At 42.7% G+C, this 21,862-nt stretch overlaps 2 protein-coding genes across 12 annotated transcripts in view; both read right to left on the bottom strand.

Annotated features, from left to right (window-relative positions):
• Positions 1-3,966: 3,966 nt before the first annotated feature.
• On the bottom strand, positions 3,967-14,285 carry LOC128758852 (tropomyosin alpha-1 chain-like). 10 transcript variants are annotated; one of them, XM_053865270.1, is made up of 10 exons: positions 14,095-14,280; positions 13,405-13,530; positions 9,972-10,105; positions 9,561-9,678; positions 9,423-9,493; positions 8,917-8,992; positions 8,774-8,836; positions 7,694-7,763; positions 7,226-7,304; positions 3,967-4,792 (listed from the first exon to the last, which is right to left on the bottom strand). In XM_053865270.1, the coding sequence occupies exons 1-10, from the start codon at positions 14,206-14,208 to the stop codon at positions 4,771-4,773; spliced, it is 873 nt and encodes a 290-aa protein (XP_053721245.1). In that variant the 5' UTR covers positions 14,209-14,280; the 3' UTR covers positions 3,967-4,770. The 10 variants fall into 10 exon arrangements, with proteins under 10 accessions (XP_053721245.1, XP_053721248.1, XP_053721246.1 ...); XM_053865273.1 differs by having other exon boundaries at positions 3,967-4,228; XM_053865272.1 differs by lacking the exon at positions 3,967-4,792 and adding an exon at positions 6,875-7,024 and having other exon boundaries at positions 14,095-14,277.
• A 5,007-nt stretch (positions 14,286-19,292) lies between these two features.
• LOC128758525 (talin-2) overlaps positions 19,293-21,862 on the bottom strand; it is a 90,344-nt gene continuing 87,774 nt past the window's right edge. For both annotated transcript variants that reach the window (XM_053864550.1, XM_053864549.1), the window contains 3 exons: positions 21,663-21,845; positions 21,470-21,595; positions 19,293-21,399 (listed from right to left, as the gene is read on the bottom strand). In XM_053864550.1, coding sequence (XP_053720525.1) covers positions 21,271-21,399; positions 21,470-21,595; positions 21,663-21,845 — 438 coding nt within the window. In that variant the 3' untranslated portion in view covers positions 19,293-21,270. The remainder of the gene's footprint in view (positions 21,400-21,469; positions 21,596-21,662; positions 21,846-21,862) is intronic.

Genomic DNA, 21,862 nt, shown 5'->3' with positions numbered 1-21,862 from the left:
TTATTAAAAAAAGACCACAAGAGGTTAGTGAAATCTTTCACTGCATTCCTGTTCAGGGAGCTCTACTCTACTATCCCTGTGAGTTTGAAGAGTTTTTACTGTAGTATTATGAAATAAATTTACTTTATGTACTGTAATAACATGTATATTATAAAAGAAATTATATAAAATAAACCAAAAGAGGTTAGTGAAATCTTTCACTGGATTCCTGTTCAGGGAGCTTTACTCAACTATTCCTGTGAGTTTGGAGTGTTTTTACTGTAGAATTATGAAATAAATTGACTTTATGTACTGTAATAACATGTATACAATGAAAAAATTATATTAAAAAAACTACAAGAGGTTAGTGAAATCTTTCACTGGATTCCTGTTCATGGTGGTCTACTCTACTATCCCTGTGAGTTTGAAGAGTTTTTACTGTAGAATTATAAAATAAATTGACTTTATGTATTGTAATAACAAGTATATTATGAAAAAAAATATATATAAAATAAACTAAAAGAGGTTAGTGAAATCTTTCACCGGATTCCTGATCAGGGAGCTCTACTCTACTATCCCTGTGAGTTTGAAGAGTTTTTACTGTAGTATTATGAAATAAATTTACTTTATGTACTGTAATAACATGTATATTATAAAAGAAATTATATAAAATAAACCAAAAGAGGTTAGTGAAATCTTTCACTGGATTCCTGTTCAGGGAGCTTTACTCAACTATTCCTGTGAGTTTGGAGTGTTTTTACTGTAGAATTATGAAATAAATTGACTTTATGTACTGTAATAACATGTATACAATGAAAAAATTATATTAAAAAAACTACAAGAGGTTAGTGAAATCTTTCACTGGATTCCTGTTCATGGTGGTCTACTCTACTATCCCTGTGAGTTTGGAGCGTTTTAATTTGTAATTACAAAATAATTACACCTTATGTCATAATAACACGTGCATAAAAAAGGGCTTAGTGAAATGTCACTGGATTCGTGTTCAAGGTGCTATTCTCTACTTTCCCTGTGAGTTTCAAGAGTTTGTAAAACACATTATGTCATGTAGCAACATGCACATTAGGAGTCATTTAAGAAAACCAGAGTCACTAAAGAAAGTCATTTAAGAAAACCACAAGAGGCAAGTCAATTTTTTTTCACTGGATTCATGTTTAGGAAGTGCTTGGCTACTCGCCCACGGAATTTGTGTACTTTTTACTTTGCAATTCTTGCAGTGACTTTTTTTAATTGTTTTCACTGTTGGTTCCAAAAAACGGAAAAATGACTACTCCCAAACACAACTTACCTCTCACTTACGAATCCAGTGACATTTCACTAGGCCCTTTTTTTATGCACGTGTTATTATGACATAAGGTGTAATTATTTTGTAATTACAAATTAAAACGCTCCAAACTCACAGGGATAGTAGAGTAGAGCTCCCTGAACAGGAATCCGGTGAAAGATTTCACTAACCTCATGTAGTTTTTTTTTATATAATTTTTTCATAATATACTTGTTATTGCAATACATAGTTAATTTATTTCATAATTCTACAGTAAAAACTCTTCAAACTCACAGGGATAGTAGAGTAGACCACCATGAACAGGAATCCAGTGAAAGATTTCACTAACCTCTTGTAGTTTTTTTTATAAATTTTTTTTATAATATACATGTTAATACAGTACATAAAGTCAATTTATTTCAGAATTCTACAGTAAAAACACTCCAAACTCACAGGGATAGTAGAGCAGAGCTCCCTGAACAGGAATCCAGTGAAAGATTTCACTAACCTCTTGGAGTTTTTTAAATATAATTTTTTCATAATATACTTGTTATTACAGTACATAAAGTGGATTTATTTTATAATTCTACAGTAAAAACTCTTCAAACTCACAGGAATAGTAAAGCTCCCTGAACAGGAATCCAGTGAAAGATTTCACTAACCTCTTTTGGTTTATTTTATATAATTTCTTTTATAATATACATGTTATTACAGTACATAAAGTCAATTTATTTCAGAATTCTACAGTAAAAACACTCCAAACTCACAGGGATAGTAAAGTAGACCACCCTGAACAGGAATGCTGTGAAAGATTTCACTAACCTCTTTTGGTTTATTTTATATAATTTCTTTTATAATATACATGTTATTACAGTACATAAAGTCAATTTATTTCATAATACTACAGTAAAAACTCTTCAAACTCACAGAGATAGTAGAGTAGAGCTCCCTGAACAGGAATCCAGTGAAAGATTTCACTAACCTCTTGTAGTTTTTTTTATAAATATTTTTTTATAATATACATGTTATTACAGTACATAAAGTCAATTTATTTCAGAATTCTACAGTAAAAACACTCCAAACTCACCTCTTGTGGTTTTTGTAATATGTGTTCTTAATCATATTTATTTATATAATATATTTTATATAATATTTAATAATATTTATCATCTCCGTAACACACAACTACCCTTTACTGGCGCTTACGGAGTCGCTACCGTATCGGCACAAATAGACGCGCATGTTTTTTTTTTGTGGGCTGGCGAGATGGGTATTTGTAGATCGCGGGCTAGCGTGATGCCAGTGACGTTGATGCCTCGAGCTGAAGACTGAGCACCAGATCAGCCTCATCATATTTATTCTCGTGTTTCCGTCCCTACTTTTGCTTTCAGCTTGACTCCCCTCAGGGGCGCGTGGTGGAGGTCAGCACTGAACTTGACAGTGATCAGCAGCATCACCTTAACATCCAGGTGGTCCCCCTCTGTATTTGATTGCAAGGAACCTACTGTTTGATGCTTTTTTTTTTTTTTAATATGAAGGGAAAATGCTTTTTAAAGGCTCTTTTTTTTTTTTGCTCAAGAGCCACCACCTCACCAAATATGACCATTGCATCCTGCATTATTGGCTTGAGCATGTTTCTGTGAGGAGAAATGAACATGACAGACAGGGTTATGATACAGAGATTGACAAGGTCAGAGTGCAGAACAGTGGTTATAATTTCTGCCTCTTTATTCCTCGGACAGTGGCTCTGCATGTCTGTGTGAGGCCCTTCATGTTGTATGTTGTGTGCTGATCATTGAAGTATCTTCTCATGTAATCTTTCATGCATTTTCATGATCCACTCTGCTGTTTAGTGTCGTCTACAGACAGCGTGTGGTTAATTTGTTCCGACATCTCACAGCTATTAACATACAGTGTAAACTATTTGGGTCCTAGCACTGAACCCTGAGGCACTCCACATTCTGTCTGCCTCTTACTTGATTTAACATTATCTATGTACTGAGCAGGAGGAAACAGTGCTTGCATCCAGCCTTTTGTTGGGCCTCTGATCTCTGCTGTTATATCACCCAGTCAAAAATGACGGTTAAGATGGACATGCCTTCTCATATTGAAATTCAGGTTCAAAGAATGATGCCTTTCTGCCAAACCCCAGAGGTTGGTATTGATTAAACAGGTACAGACTGAAAGTAGACTTCTCCATGAACACACCCAGCAAGTCTTCTTTCAGTCTTTATCAGTTTCAGGATATTTATACGAGGCGTCCTTTGATGGGTAGTAACTTCTTACTTTTGCTAAGATACAATTTAATTTTTGTGATACTCTTTTTAGAAATAACTGGAAATATTAGGATATGAAACACGATGAACAAAAGATACATGCACACTGCCCCATTTAGACAAGAACAAGTAACAATCATCAGTTGAAAGGGTCAAACTTTTTCTAGAGAGAAGACAAATAAGAAAAAGAAGCATAGGTTTCTGTATAGCGTATATAATTATAAACACTGACAATGTCAAGCCCCTCACGTCCATCGGTGGGTAACGTTTGTAGAGAACACACAAATAAAACTGAAACAAAGTTATATTATGACTCATTTATTTTACATATTCAAGTTAAAACCAGAGCAACAATTTGTGTTAAAGAAAAAGCGCAGAGCTGCAATGACGAGACTGTAGTTTAAAAATCAAGACAAATTTTGCACAAAGTACAAAACAATGTTTTATTCATGATGCTCCGTACATCCCAAGAAAAGTGCAAATTCTCCCAACAGAAAAAGAGCCGCAGAGTTCCTGTCAAGTTAGTGAGCAACAGCTCCCAGTGCTTCGACGTGAGCTGGACCTTGTGTCTTCTTCAGGGCGAGACGGCGCCAGCGGGCGGCGTCAGATCAAATGTTACACATCTCCATGAGCGTCTGATCCAGCATCTGCTTTACGCTCAGGTTCTCCGCTTTAAGACGAGTGAGTTCATCTGTTAATACAGCAGCGCAGACGTTACAAGTCAAACCAAAGAGGAGCAGAGGGTGAACGACATGCTAAATACGGACATGGCTACGCTTCACTTTCTACATGTCTGCAGTCACTCATGAGTCTGTGTGGACTCCAGACACTACAGAGGGTTCAAACTCTTCACTCACAGTCGGTGGCCGCATGGGAAACTTTCAGTCACACCAGGTGGTTTAATGGAGAACAGAAGAGTGAGTTGAAGGCAGCGTGATCGCACACCACACCAACAGTTTCAGATGAAGAGCTACAGAAGGTCTACAGGATGGAATCTTCAGCTGAGCACAACAGTCATAACAGCCCCGACCTTGACGGCCAAACGTTTTAACCCTAAAATCCACCCGCAGACCTGGTGACTTCTCTCGACATGCATGTCCCTGATGGTAAAAAGGTTTTGGTTCCGAGTCAGACAGTCGTCTTCACGGTAGGCGACAGGTCGGACAACAAGTGTCGGCGACTCAGGCCTCGTTTAGGGCTACTCTGAGCTCGTTGGTGAGGAGGCGGTTTTTCTCAAGCTGCTTGTAAAGATGGTCTGGACAGTCGGAGGCCAGGGAAGGGAAAAGAAGAGACAAGTGTTAGTAAAGAGGACAAAGACACAGGAGCATTTAGTTCCACAAGAAGGTCCTCAGAGTGAGAGAGGTCCAGATGACATCAGCCCAGCCAGTGTTGAGACATGGAGAAGATCATTCTGCTCAGATTTATGAGCTGACTTGAAGCCTAGTCTGATGACTCACTCCTTCACCAGTCAGACAGGAAGCTCCACATACTTCATGAGAACAACCACCAACTGCATTTAGCTTCGTAGCAGCCGTGTGGATATTTAGTGCATATGTTCCCACAGTGTCAAGAACTGGCTCTGGTTTGTGTCACTTGATTTCTAGTGATGATAAAATGTCAATATCTTCACTCAGAAATGAAACGAACAAGCCTACACTTCAAACAAAGACTGGCACTGATGTCAACAGGTCTGGTTGCCAAGTGCCAGACCGAAAGCAATTCATCCAAACCAGTTTTGCCGGTCTGGGAGTGGCAGGTGTTTTTAACCAGCCATGTAAATGAAAAACAGAGCAAACATGAGAACCCAAACCAAATGTTAAGTTAATAAGAAGAAGAAGAATAATGACTGCACCGCGAAAAGCATTTAGTGCGGGACACAAAAAGCCTGAGTAAAAATTCCTGAATATAAAGGGATAAACATTTCCAAGAGAGAATAGTAAATACACATATCCAGTGGGGGAATCAGGAAGAAAAAGAAGCATGAGATGGGAGCTGCCCAAGAAATCGAGGGTCCAGTTGTGTAATATAATAGACGAATTGAATATTAACCTCATTAATACCTTGTGACGATGTGCACCTCTTTTGACTGCATGATCCTGTTATCATCATGAAACCAGCATCTCTGTTCCTGCTCGGCGAGTGTCTCGCTTCCAGCCATTATTTCATTCCTTACACTAAACAAAACGTGCATTTTATTTAGCCTTTCCACGCCTTTCCTCTATCTGCTACAACATTTTTAAAACGCAAAATGACTGGTAGTAGAAAATGAGAAGAGACAAATGAAAACAGGTTGAAGTTATGACATCGGCCACTAGGAAGAGACTCCTCTTCCTGTATCCGCCTCTGCAGCTGAGATCCTCAACACAATGGCGGCTGAGTGGCACAGTAGACCACAATTCCTAATGAACTACATCACTCTCAAAATGGTACAGTAAACATTTTCTGCTTGTTACTTTCATGTTTTGCTAGGTTTTGGTTTGTATGTTGCACAGTAGTCACATGGAAGTTGACCTACAGCACCTCTGTTCACCCAAGCATTTACAACTAAAAGATATGTCTAATATTTGGGTGAGTTATTACTGCCGCGAGGGGGTTATTTTTCCTTGATGGACGAAATTGGTTGAGATTTTCAGCAAATGTGTGAAATGGCTCAAGGAACAAATGATTCAGGAATTCTTTCAATAAAGAGTCAGTTAACATAGGGAGGCAGCACCAGAGCAATACTGCCATCTGCTGGCCGTCTGGTATAATTGCACGCGAAATATATGAAGCCGTTTGGCGGACAGTTTTGCCATTGGGCTAAAAGGTCATCACTGTGTGGATCTAAATGAGTGAGTGGTATTTGTTCTTCTCATGGGACAACTGGACACCAGAACTGTGATCATAAAATTCTGGCCGCCGAACTAAACCCCTGACACCTGAACAGTTCTATTGCAAAGCTACACAGACACAATGAAAATCACTTGACATCATTACTAACGAGATTACTCGTAATCTCTTAACTTTACTTTGTCATTGTGAATGGATTAAGAGTTTACTTGAAGGTCCTGGGCTTCACTCGGCTGCATTGTTCCGAGAGAAGCCGGGACCGCTGACTGACCTCCCTGTCAATGAAGGGAACGGCGAAGGGAAGGGAGCTTCAGAGTTTATTCAAAACTACTGAACAAAATAAGTTAAGACATAGAGGAAAATAAAAATAAAAATAAAGATGGAAATGAAGAAAGATGGCAGGAGAAGGGGGGGTGGGCTGGCATGGATGGAAGAATGTTTATTAGACAGACAGCAACATGGCTCAATCTGAAGGAGAGATGAAGAAAGGGACGGCGGCGGCAGCAGCAGCAGCGGCCTGAGGAACAGCGGAGGCAGCGAGGAAGCACAGAGAGAGGAAAGACGGGAAAAAGATCAGGCCGCGCTGCTGCACAGGAGAGGAGGTGATGGCGCTGGACCAGCGGGTGGCGTTGGAGGTGAAGGGGTGTGAAACGTTTAGCTGTTGAACAGAAAATAAGAAGGATGAACAAAAAAAAAAACACTGGATGGGGAGCAATAAAGAGGGGGAGGTTATTTTTGAAGGGTGTTAGTGGGGATCTGCTGAAACTTATTTTAATGTATTAATGAAACGTGGCACCAGAGGGCGCTATTCTACTTTAAGGCGCTAGCACACTGCAAACCCAAGGCTGCGGTGATTTACATGGAGGTCATGTCGTTGAGGGCGTGGTCCAGCTCCTCGCTGATGGCCTTGTACTTGAGTTTCTGGGCGTACAGCTCGTCTAGAGTGTGGCGGTTATTGTGCAGCAACAGGTGGAGGGGGAGGAGAGGACACGTCAGACAGCGCAGGCAGAAAGGAAAAGACACGTCAAGAAAAGAGGCAGGACAGAAATAGGCGTTTGTGACAGCTGCTGTGGTCCCGGCAGATTCCGCAGGAGTCACTGAGGAACATGTTCCGTGACCCTCGGGAAGCTCCGAACCAGCTGGCGGCTCGCTGGAATGCCACGCAGCGGCGAGGTGAGAAACACCGCTGCCGGCGTGAATAACAATCACGCAGCCCTCAGAGGAGGATGACTGCGGGGATTGTTGAGGCCCGCTGGGCTTATACAGAGCCGATAGATGCACCCGATGATGCTGAAAATCAGAATGAAAAAAAAAAACAGATTCATACCCTCCAGGTCGTCGATGGTCTTCTCAAGCTTGGCCACTGATCTCTCAGCGAACTCAGCACGGGTCTCAGCCTGAGAGGAGAGAGACAGTCGCAGGTCAGCATCGCACTAAAACAATGACTGAGACAGTCCTTAAACTGGCAACTGTATCAGTGCAGACACTGCAGATGAGGTTTCACGTTGCAGTCAACAGAGCTGTTCTCAACATTATCAATGATGATGATGATGATGATGATGATGAAGATGTCATGCTTATGAACCAGACAAAGCAGCTAACTACTCCATAGGTGTTGGTCATCACATCACCATGTTTGAAGGAACGGAAGTCTAACTTTATTCATCACCACCAGTCGAGGAAGGAGACAAATGTTGAATAACGCAACACATTCATAAAAAAACGTATCAAGTTAATCAAACATCACACCGTGATTTATATTTAATGGTGGTCCTTGCACAAATAAATACATATTTATTCTTAACTTTTTTATAAGAAGAATAGAGTGTGGAGTATTTACAGTACTTCATTTCATTTCTGCTGATTATAACTTGTCAGATTACTGTAACTCAACTTACATTATTTTATTTGATTTATTTCCTCTGTGTGTGTCTTTGTATTCATGTGTTGAATGTTCATGTAAAATATGTCTTCATGTGCAATAAAACCAGTGTAAAAACACCCAAATGTTTTTTTTCAAATCTTTTTCAAAGAGAATACAAAGCAGCAGTGACAGCTAAAAGGAGACCATTCCGAGTCACACTCATGCATGGTCACATATATCTGTGACTCAGTGTGACACGTAAGACAAGTATATTTGTATTTGGCAGGTCAAAATAAGCACAATAAAACATAACCATGTGGTCACAGTACTTGATGGCCTGGCTTATGAGGCTTCATGAAACAGTGTCCTCCGTCTAGAAGGCACTCTCTGCCCTAGAGTCTTTGGATTAGAACAACTATTTAAATTAAACCTCAAATCATTTTAAACCGAGAGTGCCACCTATTGAACTTTAAAGAGGACACCGCTTCATGAAGCCTCATTATCATCACCAGATAAAGAGAGAATGAAAAGAAAGGGCCTCACCTCCTTCAGCTTGTCTGTCAGAACCTTGATCTCCTCCTCGTACTTGTCCTCCTTCTGTGAGTACTGTGGGTGCAGACAGAGACCAAGGTCACACACCGTCCAACCATTGACCCTCTGGATGAGACATCTGTTGAGGGGTTTACCTTCTCAGCCTGAGCCTCCAGAGACTTCAGGTTGTTCTGCACGGTCTTCAGCTCCTCCTCCAGCTCTGAGCACTTGCTGAGGTTTTAGAGAGGAGACAGATATGAGAGACGTCTGGACCTCACATCACAAGAGAACTTGACATCTCACACTCAAAACCTAAATCAATAAACATATTTTTATACTTAAAATCAGGGAGGGTTTGAGCATCCCAGCAATCCTAAGAGCAAAATGGCCTCTGATGGCCGACAGGTCATGACTAAAATGAATAAAAGTGATTATTTATAAAAAATATAAACTAATAACATGATCATTCTATTCTGTCTCATAGTTTTCTCCGTGTGTATTTTCTCCTAAAATACACATGTGATATAGACACAAGATGAACTGTAGTTACAATTGCAAGAAGAAGCCTGTGTTTTTTTTTGGCTCCATCATAGGCCATTTTGTCAGCTCCAGATCAAAGGAGACATGAAGACAGGAAGCAAGGGAGGTAGGAAGTAGTCACCTCTCAGACAGCTCAGCGCGCTCCTCTGTACGTTCCAGGTCACTCTCAATGATCACCAGTTTACGAGCCACCTGCAGCCAAAAGCAGCGTCAGTGCTACAGTCAAGTGGAGGCGGCCTGGTCACAGAAACACACTCACCTCCTCATACTTGCGGTCAGCCTCCTCAGCAATGTGCTTGGCCTCTTTCAGCTGGATCTCCTGCAACTCCATCTTCTCCTCATCCTTCATCGCTCTGTTCTCAATAACCTTCATGCCTCTGAGGAGAGAGAGAGTTGATATCATGAGCAGATAAATTCCACAGCCCTTTAGTCAGTTACAGTTGCTGAATAACTCGCTCAAGCTCTTATACAAATAGACATCAGTGAAAAATATTTCTCCGTCATCACGTCGAGTATCACGCTACAGAGCAGCAATTCCCCCTGAGGCCAGTAGGGGCGGCCTTGAGCAGACAGATGGGAGTGGCCGGGTCACTAACACCGTCCATCTCACCATTAACTAAAGGCCTCAGTAAAGCATGAATTTTTAAAGAGATATTTCCTGCAACCCCACCTCTCGCTCTCATCAGCAGCCTTCTCAGCCTCCTCCAGCTTGGTCAGGGCTGTGGCCAGACGCTCCTGAGCACGGTCCAACTCCTCCTCAACCAGCTGGATACGTCTGTTCAGGGAGGCCACATCGCCCTCAGCCTGCGAGGGAGGCAGACAAGATCAATATTGCTCAACCTCGAGACTCAAGTTATTTCTCAAAACAGGTTTCACACAAGGAATAAGCGCAAATATCAGACATGACACAGTAGAATGTTTGTGAAATGCAACGTATCAACAGGAAACATTTCTATCATGAAGATTGAAATGTATAAAACTAAACAAACATGGCAGCTCAGTTTAGTGTTTTTGTTGTTGTCACAATTGCATGGGTCTCTGTATAGTTTGACTTATTTGAACAGGATTTTTAAAGTACTATATTAAGTTAGTGAAGAATAATTTTTGCGTTTTTTTTTTTTTTTTTGCCTGAGAAATACTACTTTTCATTAAGGTACTGATAACATACATGTGGGCTTCAAATCACCAATGAAAATACATTAATATTTTCATCTAAACTGCTAATATTATAACATATGTGAACTGATTCTAAACCTTTTTTACATTCTGTCATACTGTACAGAGGACAAAATATTCATCAGAAGTGCCAACGTTCTCAAGCATCAGTGTCAACACTGATCAAGACGGCAGGAACGGAGGGCAGTTGAGGTCACCAACCTACTGACCAGTGTTATCGACGGCTGAAAACTAGATATCGGCCCTGACAGAGGCTTAAGAAGACAAAGAGCTGCTGAGCACTTGCGCTGCCAACACTGAGCTCTGTTCATTTGCACAAACCGAACAAGAGAGCAACAGAACTCGAGGACAAAAGTGACACAGAAGCACGGCGCGCTCTAAAGATTCCCTCTTGCTTTGGATCAGAACTGGAACTAGCTCAGCAAACTCCACTTGAAAACACCTTTTTTATGGTTTGACCAGGACTAAAAAGTACTTTAAAGGACAGTAGAAACGAGGATTGAATGGCTGACAGGCGCTTGACTGTGATGCAGTTAAGCACAGACATACGACAGTGATTTCATGTTAAAGGTCCTGTCGCCCTCGCAGGTGTTCTGCCGTGCAGCACCGTTAACTACAGGTGTCCTGTCTCGGCTCGGCGGACACTTCCGCAGCAGACTCGGGGGAGGCGACTTCTGTCGTCCGTAGTGGCCTGTGTTTGTTTACTCCTGCAGGGTGGGTCCTCTCCTCCATCCTCCATCCCACCGTGGGCTCCGTCCCCACAACATGGGCCCTGATTCCGAGCCGTCTGGCCAAACACAGCGCGCTTTCTGAGCAGATTTGCGGCTAATGCCGTCGGCAGCCGGACTGACTCCTAATTGCCTTAAACCATTAGCAGCGGCTTACGGCTTCCCTCGCGCTCCGCTCCAGGTTCAGCTCGCGCTGCAGCGCCGCCGCGCGCTCCTCCGCCACATCCGCCTGCTCCTGCAGCGACTTGATCTTCTTCTTCACCGCTTCCAGAGAGTTCACACCGGCCATGGTCGCGCGCAACAGTCGTCTCCGCTAAGCTAGTGGTCCGTGTGCAGCGAGCGAGAGCAGCGGGCCGCAGCGACGACGTCCAACTTGACGATGCCGCTCGATTGATCTCCGCCCCCACCCGCCGGTAATCAAGCTGCCGATGACGAGCCTCGCCTCACCGGAAGTGCCTCCGCTCACCTCGCTGCATTCATTTTTTAAACAAGGCGAAAATGATTCACACAAACGAATAAGCTGCTGCCGGTCAATTCTGGATCATAGAATACTAAAATCTCAAAAAATATATAAAGGCATAAAGAGCGTTTTGTTAAGAAGAGCACCCCCTACTGGTGACATGCAACGCCTAAACACTGTCTGTCAATACTGTGGAAAAAAGTGCGATAGGAAATTATTTTGAAATGAACATAAAAGGTTAAAGACATTAAACACAGTATATCCTTTTTTAAATAGATACATATGAAAGGGATTTACGAAGAAAATATGCAGTATGTTTTAATATGATCAGAAAACGAAGAAGTAACTACATATAAAGCTCTATTAAACATAATACTTTAATTACAAATCAGTTATAATAGTAATAGTAATTGTCAAATGTATATTTAAGTAGAACATTAGAAAAGGTTTATTTATTTTAAATATTTAAATAACAAAAGTAATTAAAACAGAAGTCAAATAAACATATTTAGATAAATATTAAATTAGTTTTAAATGGGTATCAACAGTCTGTAGATTGATAATAAATCAAATAACAATAGAAGTCAGAAAAAAACATGAGGTGGACAGTTATCAATAGCACAGCGGAACCTGTTAAGAATATAAAACTATGGAACCTCTGCATGTTCACTTCCACTCTGACCTCATGAGGGCCGGATAAACACAGGCTGAGGACCAGATGTGGCCCACAAGCCACATCTTGCAAGAGAAAAAATGGACCCTGGACTGTCGTTTGAACGGCAGAATATAACCAGTCTGGGTACTTACACCACTACTGCGCTCAGAGTACGGTGGCTGTTCACTACAGTACTTTCATGGTACTGTGTACTTTCAATGATGTTGACATTTTTCGAGCTTGTTGGTGGATTGGATATTACGTTTGAGTAAATAAATAAATACGTCTCCAATTTTGAGTAATAAAATCTGAAGTGTTTTTTCTACCTAGAAAAAAAAATATATAATTTCTTGTTTTATTCAATATTATTTTTCCACATCTAATGGTTTGGTCTGAGTCTCAAATAAATAAATAGTCAGAATAATTGGAAAAGACAGCTCAGCATTGCATTAAAACATATGAAATATAACATTAAACCTGTGATGCTAGAATCCTCCCTGAATTTTATATTAACATGATTGACATTAATTTAAGTTAACTGCCATTTTTGCTACGTATACAATTATCAGTCAAAGGCATGTTGTTTTATATATGTTTTTTTCATATGGACATATATTTTTTTAGAACCTTAGTTTTACAACATCTGTCTCTGAGTTCTAAGCTCAATAAACATGGCTGGTAGTCCACTTCATGAGTGTGAGACCTAGTCATTCTTCAGAAACATTGTTCCTGTCATGACTGTGTCTGAAGGTGTTGATGATTTCTTCATAAAGTCAATAAAAAGCGCCACCTCATCCGTGTTGCCGGGTGAAGCCGGACACCTTCAGGCCCACTAACCTGTCAAGGAGCTTTACAGGGCCAATATGCTTGTAAATTGTGGGAGTGAAACCCAACACTTGCCCTCAGATTTGTCCCGGAATGCACCATGAAGCCAGTGAGCTGTGACCTTGCCATATACAGCACGAGAGCTAATTTTAACGTTCCACACTCTGCCACCCTCCGGGCGGATGTGATTGATTAATGCGTCATGTGACTATTAGTTCCTTGGACCCACACTTGGGGGCCCCTCTGCCCACACACTCACATCAGTAGCCTTCTTCTCAGCCAGCTCCAGCTTCTCCTGGGCATCCTTCAGGGCTTCAGAGTACTTGTCCAACTCATCCTCAGTGGCCTTCAGCTTCTTCTGCAGAGCCACCAGGTCATCCTCAAGCTGCGGGAGGGAGATGAAGACGTGTTCAGCCGCACGGAATCCTGAGGCACTTCATCTCAATTATCTCATGAGATATTGTGTCAACATCATTACGATAATGTTTTATCATCATTATGTAACTTTTACATTTTATTTATTAATAACTCATCTCGTTCAATTTCATCATTAAATTTAGCAGAGGAATAGATTGAAGTTCTCTATTTTATTGTTTCTGTTGATTATTATTAAGTGAAAAGCAAAACAAAAATGTTTCCAGTTCTTGTTCTGAATATATACTAGTAATCGTAAGTATTGAAAACATTTTATTAAGCAGCACGATGTGTGTAATACCCTTAAATAACGGTGACAAAAATCTAGTGTTCTCTAATCGATCAAATTTTTAACTGGAATAAATGGAAAAATTGAATCAAGATGAAAATATCCTTTGCGTATTTCAATATTAAACAACAATCTGCATCCGTGTACAATCCAAACGGCAACAATAAAGAGTCTGGTAAAGCTGAGAAAGCGGCGGAAGAGAGCGGCGCCGTTTGGCACCGGCGCGTAAAAGCGCACGAGGCAGACCTGCTTGCTTCTGTCCTCAGCTGCCTTCTTGTCTGACTCGGCCTGCTCAGCTCTGTCCAAGGCGTTTTCCTTGTCGAGCTTGAGCATCTGCATCTTCTTCTTGATGGCATCCATGGCTGCTTAGTGTCGGTGAGTGTCCGCACACAGGAGAAATCAAAACAGAGAAAGGGGGCTGCGGGGACCGGAGCGTCTGAACCACACTGATCACCAAGCTGGAGTGCGAGCTCGCTGCGCCTCCACTCAGTCAAATATGTATTTTGGCCCCTCAGTCACTGGACACCCAATACTTTTTTGGACACAACAGCTGCCGCTCGCCAACGCGGGGCCTTTCTTTTTCCTGAAAGTCGCCAGTGATTCGCTGCCACGCGACATTTGACCACTTCAGTGACTAAAGATGGGGGACAGGAGGACACACCCCCGACACCACAGCGTCCTCTCCTATTTCTAACACCCTTCAAGTCTCAGGAGGAAGTGTCAAGACAAGAGTCACCCCCCGTCGGAGGAGCTGAGGAGTGGGCTCCCAACACTGAGGATCGAATGACCCACTTAAGTCCTGAAGCGAGCGGAACTAAACTAATATTACGCTTCAATTCTTTAGAAATATTTGCGGCTGTGACATGCACAATTTCACAAAAAGGTGTATTTATGCCGTTTCAACAGTGTAATTGTGACGTTTTGGTTGGGATCGGACTAATGGTTCTATCACCGAGAAAGAAAAATATTTAAAGCAGTATTCGGTCTAAAATATTTCAGATTTCTACCTACTTTCAAGGTTTTTCCACTTGTTTCTAAATTGAAAAATGGCAACTTGTTAAATAAAAATTTAAAAAGCTTAAATTTCAGTTATGATTTATTTTTTTACGTCAAAGTTCAGAAAATAGTCAGTTTTAAATCAATATTTCCGGCAACGAAGCACAAAGTTTATTTAAATAATTTTCTTCGATGTATGAGAAAACGTGATTTTCAAGAACCACTTGAGAGAACACTGACACAAAAACATCAGTTTTATTTTTCCTTTTATTTTATAATTTTGTTGAGAAAATGCAACTCTGCAATTCAACTGACAAACATAATTTTTATGTTTCACTCAACATCAATGTATTTTGAAAACTGGAGTCTGAAACTTTATTGTAACCAGTATATTGTTAGTAAGTTTCTTCAACAAGCTGTTGAAGCACGGCAGTGACAGAGGTCACCGGAGGTCAGCAGGCTATTACAGCCCCCTTGTGTAATCCAGGCCTTCACTGCGGAGGAATAAATATCTGATTGGATAATCCCGCGTGAAAGTTCCCCGAGGACACGACTCCGAGGGACACGTCCGTCTTCCAGGGATCATGTCATCCTCACAGTTTCATGTCCAGGCTTCAGTCATCTGTGTGTCTGTGATGAGCTCATCAGCCTTGTTCGACCCTCGCGCTGCTAATGCCCGAAACTGAGATCCTCATCCGTGTGTGTGTGTGTGCGTGCGCAGAGATCCAGTAGCACTGGCATTCCAACCCTTAAGCGTGCTTCTTTGAAACACATCCTCACATACATGCAGACAAGTACACACAATTGCAGTTAAGCATGTGCACTAAAACACACACGTGTTGTTATCTTCATCTTTGTGGGGACCGCTCATTTACATAACGCTTTCCCGAGTCTCTCACCCTCAAAATAAAGGTAATTCTAAAAGTTATTTTGAGGTTTTTATCCCCTAATTGAGACTTAAACTTGTGGGGTCCAGCTAACTGTCCCCACAAAATCAAAGGGACTTCACAAGTACAGCGATACAAGGTTCACAAACACATTCACAGCAGCAACTTTCTTCCCCAAACATCCTCACACTCGATCTCAGTCACACTGGATCTGCTCCGAGTCTCTGACTTTTTCCCACCAGCTCACTAAGGTCTCCGACCACTACGTTCATTTGTGTTCCTCTACAACGCAAACTCCAGTCCACTCACACCACATCATCCAGCGAGCTACTCCTCCTCTCTTCTCTTATTCTTCTCTATTTTTGGGAGTCCTCCACTTGAAGACCACCTGCTGGACCCCATCACCCCCTCCCACCTTCTCAGAATAAGGGTGCTGGATTTCCTCCACTATTTTGGTCCCTTTGTGGCAGGAACTGACCACAAGTCCCTCAAAGGAACGAAGAACCAGAGGAGCTCTCTGAGGAGCTGGAAAAGCTTCTGGACCCAGCGCAGATTCTGCTTCATATATGAGTCATGCTCCCAACCTCAGTGGTGGTCTGGCCGGATCCCGGTGCTGCTGAGAGGCTTTTTTTTTTTAAAGAACAGGCAGCTGTCACCGGGTGGTCGTCCCACCATGTGTTCACAGCCAGACCGACATGCCATTCATAGCCGGAGATCACAGAAGCTCAACGTGGAATCACAGCAGCTCAACGGACACAATGTCATACCTGAATACCAGCGAGTAATGGTTTACTCGCCGCATCAGATACTCTTCTGAGACACGCAGCTGGTGTGAGTGCTGGGAGATTCACGTTTCTACAGGAGGGCGCTTGGAAAGCTGAGAATATTCATAATGAAATATGCATTAAAGTCAAATTAAATCACATTATAATGTATGACTAGTGTTGAATTGTTGACAAAAATAAAACCAGACCAAAATATCCATCAAATAAACTTGTGTAGTTTTCAAAAGTGCCCAAAATAAATCACATTCATGTCAGTAAGGAGAAGAAAAGTAAAAAAAAAGTTTGATGTAAAGTGAGTCAATGTCAATCTGTTCAGTCTCAGTATTGCTGAGATTGAACAGTATTGACAGTATTTGTTAAAACCACAGCAGCCTCAATGAGAGTGATGAAGCAGAGCAACAAGGAAGCACAGACAATAAAAATGCATAACAATGTAGTGTTATACGTCTGCAAAAATCAATTAATTTGGATCGTGGTTTTCAAGATAGTTTCAATGCAGATGAGCTCACAGTATCCCTGGGATATTAAGAAACCTGCCCTCACTCGTGAACAAACCCCAATTTAGATGGCTAGTTATGTTACTCTGCACTTTACTCTTTGTTGTCCTGCATACCTTCATTTTTGCCGACTCATGTGACACTTCATTTTATTATTAATTTCACTGCTTCCTCAAAAAAAAGATTTCAGTTCACAGGGGAAGGAGAAGCTGGTGCTCTACTCTGAGTCTTTGCTGGATGAATGAATGAATCAGAAGCTTCCAGTTATTGGCGGAGATGTTCTCCTCTTCTTCGTTCTTCTGGGTCTCATCTGCGAGGACGAGGATCAGCACCTACGGATCGGAGGCCATGGTTCTCACCCATGAGCCAATAGAATAGTAACATGGTGAAGTGAAAGTAGAACTGCCGGTGTCATGAAGGAGGGAAGAAGTGTGTGTTGAAGTCAGAATCTGTAGTGTGTGTTAGGAAGAGCTTGTCTTCCCTGATTTACACTGAACTAAAGAATATGTCAAGACTTTAATAGACTTTAGGGGGGTCATCAGTCAGGGACTTGGAGTAGAGCTGCCACCGTTCCACAGATAAACTGTAACTCTGTAGCTCAGCTTTCTTCTTCACGGTGAAGAAAACGAAACGGTTTTCTTTCAGTTTTCAAAACTAAAGTTTGAATTCCAGAGGCTCTCACATGTTAAACGCTCATTATAAACAGCTTGTCTGTCACTTTTCAAGGGTGTAAAGTAACAAAAGTTAATATTAGCAGGATAAAAACAGACAGCGACGTGATTGTGTCACAAACAAGTCTGAGAGCGTCAAAGTACTGTGACGTCATGAACCCGGAGTTTGGCGACACCTGGATTCATGGCGCCAAACCACCGGTTTCTTTAGTGCCAGAAAGTGAGGTAAACAGGACATTTGCGCTGTGATGTGAGTGGTGAGCCCAAGAAACCCGGGGAGAGTGTAAAGTTGGCGGCGGCAGCAGCTGTGACTCTGGAATTGACGATGCCTCCTCAAATTTTAGTGCCGCAGACGGATTTAGCTCGGGTCCGGGTTCATAGCCTGGACTGAATTTAGCTGCAGGGTTAGTGCTGACTCACAAATACCGCCCTGACACTGGACCAACAGAGCCTTGTTCACCTCCCGAGAGGACCTGGACCCGGACCCGGACTGAGAGTCTCCATCACCTCTTGGCATTTGGACTGTCCGAGCTGAGCCCGAACCCATCAGCAGGTTCAGATCGAGGCGATAGACAGGGAGGAGAAAAAAAGCATTAGTCCAAATTACAATTTAGACATTTCCTGTCATGTGGTGGCTCTCATGTGAGACTAATAGTTTGGATGGTTTGCCATGAATATTTGAAGTCATTTGCCAGGTTTTTGGAAGAGCACATTTTGTGCTGATACTTTGGGATGTCGGTGTGAAACTGCCCTATCATGTTTGAATATGAGGGTCACATGACTCTGAACAGGCAGTTTCGTAGAAAAGGGTGATGTTACAAATGTCAAATGTCGAACTGGAAAGTAACTGTGTAAAGAGAGTTGCTGACTCCACAACGAGGAAACTCTGTGTTTGAGTTTAAAATGTGGTGACCAAAGTTGACCCAAACACACAAATCATCCGTCAACCAGACTCTCTTCTCCCCTCACTCCAGAACTAGTGCTTATAAAATGCATGCTCATCAAGTGAGTCGTGTTCCCATCGCAGCAGCTCTTGTGGTTTACTCCAACTGTTGCCTCTAGCAGAATCTGAAACAACAACCCTCTCACTGTGACGCTACAGCAGCACCATCATCCTGAATTTGCTTTGACCTCAATGAACGGACCGTTCATTCCGTGAAGAAGGAGTGAGCCCAGATGAGCTGAAGCTGTGGAAGAAAAACAATAATCTGACTTAAAAGATGTTGCTCAAACAGCCGTCTCACAGGAGACAGGATTTCTGCCTCCGCTCAGAGGATAAATCCATCTCAGCAAGTGACTTTAAGAGGCCAGCAAGAACCATAAATGTATTATTAGATCCACTTTGAATTCAAGGTTTCCAATGAAGCAGTGCGTGCTGGTATTAAGGTGCACAAAGATACAGCAGCTCAGCCTTCAACAGGCTGTAGACAAAAGACATTAACACATGTCCACAAACTTCCAGAAGGAATTACGTGGAGGGACTTTCTTTTGAGTGATGAGTCACGCTAAATAATCGTATCTTAAAATATACGTTTATTAACACCATAAGAGCTCCTGAAACTGAAAGGCACAACGCTGGCACTTGTCATAAAGAAGTGTTATCCTCAGACCCGTGGAAAATTATAGTCTTCAAACAAGAACAAGTCGTGGCAATGACTAAAAGAAGAAGAAAAAAAAAAGCAGAAAAATTACAAGTTTTAGTCTGATGTCAAAAGGGCACAGAAAATACAGGCATCGAGGCCGCACTTTGCCCTGGTCTGCCTTGGAGATTCGGTTCAACCAACTTTATTGATTTAAGAATGATTTTTAGTTACTTTACTCTTCTCCCATTTGAGGTATTTTTAATCAATGTGCATGCATGACGTCTGCTTTGTGAGGTATGTCTTAAATTAAATGGACATATTCAGTGCGAGTCGCAACAGTCCGTCAACAACTGGTTCCGAGTCAAAAGGCTGAAAGCAAACCTCTACAGCCATTTAAAACTATTGGACCCACGCGCAGATGACCAGACTCCAAACCCCTCCTCACTTAAATCAGGACACAAACTTTCAGTGAATACAAAAAAATATCTTTATTGAGGCCAGATAAATATCTTTTCAATCATCTCTCGTCGTTATCGTCCACCCTTCGTCAATATTATTATACTTCTGATTACTTCACATCTTTAAAATGTCACATTAAACTTTGACAGTAGGAGAAAATGGCTTTTTAAAAAGAACCTCCAAGGATGTCAGCTCGTTGGTGAACAGAAAAGCTCTCTACCTAGAAGTCCAGCGCCATCTACCGGCTGGTGAGGTGAAGTAAAGCAGAGCAGACAGAATGGGCTACAGACTAAGGCACTAATAATAAGAATAGAACACTACAGACGTGACTGAAGAGCAGTGGACCTTCCTCACACACACACAAGCACACACACACACACCAATGTTCCGGTATAAAGGGCGCTGCGTCTGAAGCACATGCGTTTACACTGCAGGCTTGTTAGATAGTTGACGGTAAGACAAAACACACTACAATCGTCAAATTCGGTTATTGGAGTGGCACCGTGTTGCATTCAGGGACCCGAACGTTATTGCGTTTCCTTTATAATCCAACCTTAGCTGTAAATGAACAACGGTACTTTGACTCAGCATCAGGAACAACAAGTCTAGAGCACGGTCTCCATGATTGCACATCAGTTTTAGGGCTCCAAGTCGGGGGGGTCACTAAGGTCCTTCTGTTTGGAAAAAGTTTGTGCTGTTGCTTGTAGATGACATTCATGTGGTGAGATTCTCTGCATGGTCATTTGATGAATAGAAACTGTAAAATCCAAACAACATTTCAGGTGAATCTGCTCTGACCTTCACATGGAGGTAGCAAGAACATCTCCATTCCAAATGTAGCAGTATTTTGAAGCAGTTTTTGTGCTTGAACTGAGCAGAAAGATGGAGCAGTTTGAAGGCCAACGGGTCTTTACCAACAGCTCCCAAGACCACATCCATACAGGCTTCCATCGGTGGATCTGAGTTCTCCAAGTTCTTAACAGGGCTTCCCAAAGTGCACTGGGTTTGAGGGTCCAGCGGCATCTTCAGGAAATGACAATGAGAGGACCACGGCACTTTGAGAAAGATCTTGGTTCCAGCAGCTGGACTTCAAGGGGACTCCTCAAACTTGACCAGAAGAAGGCAAGTTGGTCTCAGGTGTTCAGACCTCTAAGGTCCGCTTCAAGATCTGAGCTGTGGCCCTCTCAGTGCTTCAGTTGAGCCCACTGTTTTAAAGAAGAGATGAATGATGGAGTCACGAGGGATTAGACGTGGTTCCTCATGTCGGGGGAACTTCACGTTGTGGTTGCAGACCTTCATGCAGTCGCCAGGCGGAACACATTCATCTGGACTGAGCAGAAATAAACCAGGAACAATCATCTTCAGAGCAGTTCACATTCGGTGACAGATCAGTGGTAGTGGGTTAATTGTACACAGTCATGTTGGGTAGTGACTGAGTCACTCCCAAACGTCCCAGCAGGACGTGGATCTCCTCCAGCAGAGTTGTGCTCCTCGTCTGGCCGTGTCCCGCAGCTGAAGGTTCAAGAGCTTTTCTGAGGCCTGGTCTAGTTGTGGTCCTCACGCAGCTCGCTGGGCAGGAACTTGTACTGCTGCTGCCGGATCTGAGCCAGCTTCTTCCGGGCCTCCTCCAGCTCCCGCTCCTTCCTCAGCATCTCCTCCTGAGCCGCGATGATCTGGGCCAACGACACGTTCTCACTCTCAGGATGCACAAGATCATTTCCCACAAAAGAATCCCACACTCACCTGTGCGATTCCGCCCACGAACTTGGTCTTCACCACCACGTTGTCCTCGTCCGCTTTGTCGAAGGCAGCTTTCTGAGCCGCTCGCACCAGGTTGTCCGAAGCCTTCTTCACAGCGTTCCCTGCGATCTGCCAGAGGACGAAACCGGTGAGGCTTGAAGGCAGCTACGAAGGACATGAAGCTCCTAACACGCACCTGCAGCCTCCTCATGGCCTCGGAGTCCTGGTCCGCCTTCACCTTACAGGCCACCAGCAGCTGCGCGGTGGACGCTGCCACCTGCTTGGCTGAAGAGATGAGCTTCTCCTCGCTGGCGTGGCCCTGCACTGAGGCATTCGCTGCCTCGCACAAGTTGCTGGTTGCCGCGGCGACCATTCGAGCCTGCGAGACGGACGCTT

Source organism: Synchiropus splendidus, chromosome 5, assembly GCF_027744825.2.
Source record: "Synchiropus splendidus isolate RoL2022-P1 chromosome 5, RoL_Sspl_1.0, whole genome shotgun sequence".
Lineage (NCBI taxonomy): Eukaryota > Metazoa > Chordata > Actinopteri > Syngnathiformes > Callionymidae > Synchiropus > Synchiropus splendidus.
Note: the sequence above shows the minus strand (reverse complement) of the source record. Positions and strands in the feature narration are given on the sequence as shown.

Bases quoted from the DNA above. Each gene is read 5' to 3' on its own strand.
- LOC128758852 (XM_053865268.1), bottom strand. From the start codon at position 14,208: ATGGATGCCATCAAGAAGAAGATGCAGATGCTCAAGCTCGACAAGGAA. The intron at 10,106-13,404 runs GTGAGTGTGTGG...CCTCCCTCGCAG, and splicing joins CTGAGAAGAAGGCTACTGAT to GCTGAGGGCGATGTGGCCTC. The intron at 7,025-7,693 runs GTATGAATCTGT...TCTGTTCAACAG, and splicing joins GACCATCGACGACCTGGAGG to CTAAACGTTTCACACCCCTT.